This window comes from Polistes fuscatus, unplaced genomic scaffold, assembly GCF_010416935.1.
Source record: "Polistes fuscatus isolate 324 unplaced genomic scaffold, CU_Pfus_HIC Scaffold54, whole genome shotgun sequence".
Taxonomy (NCBI): domain Eukaryota; kingdom Metazoa; phylum Arthropoda; class Insecta; order Hymenoptera; family Vespidae; genus Polistes; species Polistes fuscatus.
In genome coordinates, this window is record NW_025113134.1 from 174231 (window position 1) to 180019 (window position 5789).

The 5789-nt window shown below is 36.3% G+C and overlaps 1 protein-coding gene across 1 annotated transcript; it reads left to right on the forward strand.

Moving 5' to 3' along the window:
* Nucleotides 1–1084: 1084 nt before the first annotated feature.
* On the forward strand, nucleotides 1085–1585 carry LOC122522750. Its single transcript, XM_043644027.1, has one exon. The coding sequence runs from the start codon at nucleotides 1085–1087 to the stop codon at nucleotides 1583–1585; it is 501 nt and encodes a 166-aa protein (XP_043499962.1).
* Nucleotides 1586–5789: the final 4204 nt, after the last annotated feature.

The window sequence follows — 5789 nt, forward strand, 5'->3', positions numbered from 1 at the left end:
AGACGTCGCCGGGTATTACGGCTGTCGTCATCAGAAGATGATACTTCAGTAGACCAGGAAACGGAACTTGAAAAAAGAAGTAGGAGAAGAAGCACAGTGCTAATAAAATCTGTGACGGAAATGAATGGTTTGATCCAAAAGGGAATCAGCCAAGTATTGTTCCCTTTACGCGTACCTCAGGCGCCAAAACAACTAACGAGAAAGTACGGATTTGTACAAAAGCAGAAGAGTTTTATTCACTTTTCGTTACAGACGAAATATTTCAGTACATCAGTGAACAAACAAACATCTATGCTACTCAATGCACAATAATTTCTAAACGTACAACTAAATCGACACCAACTAACAAAAATGAACTGAAGCGTTTATTTAGGCTGCTAATATGGATGGGTATGGTTAATCTTCCCTCTTTACGTCTATATTCGTCTCAAGATCCATTATTTCACATACATTTCCACGAAGTGTAATGAGCAGAGACAGATTCGAAATTCTAATGAGAATGTTGCATTTCGCTGACAACGAAGAAGCTGTCGCAAATAACCGTTTATCAAAAATTCAATTCATCATAGACGAATTGAATACAAATTTTAAAAAATATTACGATCAACCAGAAGTATTATGTATTGACGAATCGCTAATTCCATTCCATGGGCGCATTATATTGGCAGTATATGAAACAGAAAAAACACAAATACGGTATAAAATTATTTAAATTATGTTATGGTCATGGATACACTTATAACTGTCATGTGTACACATGTAAGGTGTAAAAGGTCTCGATAAGGAAAACACAACTCCGTCAAATTTTGTAATGTCTCTATTGAAAAACTTATTTCATAGAGGCCACATATTGTGTACTGACAACTGGTACACAAGTATCGATTTAGCGAATCGCCTAATAGAAAAAAACACACATTTGATTGGAACACTTTGAACAAATCGTAGGGAAAACTCAAGTAATGTAATAAGAACTAATTTGAAACGTTGAGAAATTATAGCTAAAGAAAATACTCAGGGTATTACAGTGTTGAAATGGAAGGACAAGAGAGATTTTTTTGTCCTGTCCACAAAACATTCTAGTGAAATGATAAACATAGAAACAAAACGCGGATTTTGCTGTAAATCAAAAATTTCAGTTGAATATAATAAAGCAAAAAAATCCATTGATTTATCAAATCAAATGAGTGCGTATAGCAGTCCCTTGAGGAAAACACTCAAATGGTATAAAAAGTTAGCCTTTGAGTTATGTTTCAACACCGCTGTGATTAATTCGCTCTTCGTCTTTCAAGAAGTAACAGGACAAAAAATATCAGTTACGGAATTTCGGAGACAATTGGTGAATGGACTGTCACAGCGAGAAGATGAACAAATTCCGCATCGCGAAGGAAAAATTCTTCATAAATTGCAGAAAAAGAAAGGAAGCGTCCATACAGTTCGAAAATATTGTTCTGGTTGTTATGCTGAAAATTCAAGATTATTTAGGCGCAAAAAAGCAAAAAATATAACAAAAAAGGTTGTTACATTTTGTTACCTGTGTAAATCCCAACCATACTTTTGCTTAGAATGCTTTAATAAAGCTCATTAAAACAATATTTGACTACATTTCATTCATGCGACATTTATCTTATAACTTCAATACTTTCGGTCCCACCGGACCGATGTCGGCCGAACGAAAAGTCTAACGCCGGTCCGTTGGGACCGACGCCGCGCTCAGCGTTTAAATTATACTAATACGTTTAATTATAAATTTTTTTTCTACAATAATATAATTTTTCCTCTTAAATGATTATTATACAATCGTAAGAAGCAATAATCGGGTTCACTACTTCCAAGCTATGACATTTCCTGTATGTGTTTCGATCAATGTTATTATTACAAGAATTTTATAAAATGCCTGAGGAATAATGTAGAGTAGCCTTTTCAATCGGGAGATCTGTAAAATACCTACATATCATTTACATTTCCCGAAAAGTTTATATAGTCGAGATCAATACACCGATTAGTACGGGCGTTTTTATATTTTTGCTCTTAATCTCTTATCCTAGTGTCTATATACATTCATTATTTAGAATAAAGTCGCTAGAGAGCCGGTAAATTTGAAATCTTTTTACTCGGTCAGGTCAATGGATATAAGCCTTTCGCATATTCTTGACCAGGATATGCAAACATTCATGCTACCGCTGTAACAAAAGAACTGGATTCAGCCGTCCTACTATCCTTAATAGCAGGAAAAGACCAAGAGCATAGGATGACAACAACAATAAGAATCATGAAAATGAAGAAGTTTTACTAACAGCAAATAGGTACCTAACCCTAAGTGAGTGCACGGAAGAAGACGCACCGGCTCCTGTAAATGGAGAGTAACCAAAAGCTCCTCCTCCTTCTCTGATATATATAGATGAAGTTAATGGTATTCAATCGCTAAAGAAATGATTAGAAGAATTCGTGCAAGAAAAAAATTACACTCTAAAGATTAGTAATAATCAGGTTCGTGTCCTGCCGGCTGATCCGGAGTCTTATAGCAGGATTGCGAGAATTTTGAAGTCATTGAACGCTAATTTTCACACATGTAAATTAAAAAAGGAAAATCGATTCAGGTTGTTTTTCCCAACATTCATTATTCCGTTGATTTGAATACCCTAAAGGACGATTGTCAAGAGCTTAGACATTAAGTTGTAATCATAAGCAATAAAGACATAGTGTAACACATAACCCGCTATCAATGCTCTATATTGACCTGAAACAGAAACCAAATGACAATACAGAATATAACATAAACAAACTAAAAATACAATAGTCAAAATTTAACCACCTCTAAAAAAAAAGAAATAGTTCTATGCAAATGGTGTCAAAGATACGGTCACACTCAGAGGTATTGCAACCGCACATACCAGGGTGTCAAATGTGCGGGTCAATACGTAACAGCTGATTGCAAAAATCCATAGAGACTTTACCAACCTGTATTCTATGTAGCGGCCTCCATCTTGCGAACAACAAGGAATGTTCACGCTATCAAGAACAGCTTTAGAAAACATTCCTTAAACCAAGGCTCAGGGAAAATCATAAAATTCAGACCAACCTTCAAGCCGACCAATTGGGGAAAAACCAACATTACACAAAACCACTGCTGTCTTATGCTCAGGCAACGAAGGGAAACAATCAACCGTCAAATATTATAAACCTAGAGACATTGAACAACGATAATACAAGCAATTGTACAGGATCTTCCGAAAGTCTGAAGAAATTGGAAAAATTTTTTTAAAAACAATCTAGGCAAATAAGCGACCTCATTTTATTCTTCTTCTTCTTTCTTTAGTTTAGGTAAATTGCCTGTTTCGTAACGACGTTTTTCTGCCTATTGCACTGTTAAATTGTCGCACCATCGTTTTCGTGGGCGTCCCGTGCTTCTGCGGCCTACCGGTGACTTATCCCGTGCAATTCTGACAATTCTTCCGTTGTCCATTCTGTTAATATGTTCGTTCCATTCTTTTTTCTTTTTAGTATCCATTCGTTAATGTTTTCCACTTTACATGTTCTTCTTATATCTTCACTTCTCTCTCGATCCAGTAGTGTTTTTCCAGCTATTCTGCGAAGAACTCTCATTTCGGTTGTCTTCAGTAACTGTTTCGTTTTCGCCGTGTCTGGTCGAGTTTCTGCGGTATGTGACATAATAGGTCTTACCATTGCCTTGTAGATTCTTGCTTTGGTCTCTATGTCAATGATTTTGTTTCGCCATATTGTGTCATTCAAACAACCCGCTATTCTGGATGCCTTCATTGTCTGTTCTCTTACCTCTGCTTCAACATCACCATATCCTGAGATTTCTATTCCTAGGTACTTAAATCTCATTTCCTGCTGAATAACCTTCCCTTCAATTTCCAGTTTGCATCTTAACGGCGTCTTTGATGTTGTCATGCATTTAGTTTTCTGGGCCGATATTTTCATGTTGAATGATTTGGCTATGCAGTCAAATCGGTGTAGTAGACGTTGTAGATCATCCTCATTTTCGGCCACTAATACAGCGTCATGAGCATAGCATAGGATGGTTATTTCTTCACTGCCCATTTTATATCCTTTTAGCAGTCTTACGTTTCTTATTATTTCGTCCATAATGATGTTAAAAAGCAGGGGACTTAGGGAATCCCCTTGTCGGATACCACGACCTGCATCAATCGGTTAGTCAAGGTGCCATTTATCTTTGCTTGGATCTTATTGTTTCTATAGATGTCCTCTATGGTCTTGATAAGATTGTTCGGAATTTGCCGGTTATAGAGGAGGTGTATAACATCCTTTAACTGCACTCAGTCGAATGCCTTTTCCAAATCAATGAAACACATATATGCTGGTCTGTTGTATTCAATTGATTTTCTGTTATCTGTCTTATGATGAAAACCGCGTCTGTGCACGATCTGCCTGATCTGAATCCCTGCTGTTCGTCTTCTAATTCGTTAAGCTGTTAATTTTATTCGTTATAATCTTTGTCGTTAGTTTTAATGAAGTGTTTAAAAGATTCATTCCCCTGTAGTTTGTAGGCAACTTTTTGTCTCCTTTTTTAAACATAACTATAGTTGTACTAGTTCGCCATTCGTCAGGTATTTTGTGTTGGCATAGTATTTTTTGGATTAGGAATGTTAGTTGTTGTGTGAGACGTTGGCCACCATATTTTATTAACTCGTTTTGGATGCCATCTTGCCCTGAGCTCTTCCTATTCTTTAGTCTTCGAATAGCTGTTTCTACATCACTGGACTCAATTTGTATGTCGCTTCTGGTTATTATTTCTGGCGTATTTAGTTCCGTTTGAGGTTCTTCTGATTTATAGAGCTCTGTTAGATAGTTAATCCAATTTTCTTTTGTGATCTGGTTTGTTTCTATCATTTCATTGACCTCCTTTCTTTGATTTCTAATAAATCGCCAGATTTGTTTTTGAAGTCCATAGAAGTCACTCTCCATTCTTTTCGAAAAAATCTCCCAATAATTTTGCTTTGTTTGCCTTACTAATGTCGCTTTGGTTCCGGATTCGTCTATACGTTTCGTATGACTCAGGTGTTCTTAATGTCCTATAGTTAAGGTATGCTATTTTCTTTTTTTTGCATATTTCCTTAATCTCTGGGCGGAACCAAGGAGTTTTGATCATTCTAGCCCGGTTTTTTACAGTTCGTGTTCCCAGGGCTTCATATGCAGCTACTAAAATGTTGGTTCTTAGTTTCTTCCAGGCTATGTTTATGTTATCTCCTTCTTTTATTGGGCTTTTTTCGATTTTTCTTTCAACCTGTTCTCGTATAGTTGTTTGGTTGATAAGTTCAATAGTGACTCGATGTTTATTTTCAATTCTTGAGTTACTCGTGCAAGATTTCTTTGGGGTTTAAACTTCATTCTTATCTTTGCTAATAGCAGGCTATGATCGCTTCCTACATCCGCGGAATTTAACGTCCTGATATCTAATATTTGGTTTGGTTGGACGTATCTGTTGGTAACAATGTAATCAATTGTAGACCTGAAGCCTCTGGTGTTGCTGTATGTAAATTTATAGTGTTCTTTATGATTGTAAAATGTATTATTAATCCTTAGCTCGTTAAATGTGCATAGCTGTGTCATTAGTTCTCCATTGTCATTTAACACGTTTTCGTTGAACCTTTGTTTTATTCCAGGTATTATTTCGTTTCCGATGCGGGCGTTAAAATCTCCAAGGATTATCATTTGTTGGTTACTTGGTAATAATCCGACTAAATTTTGTAGTTGGTCGTAGAAGGCTTCTCTTTCTTCCTTCGGTTTATTATCTTCGGGTGCAT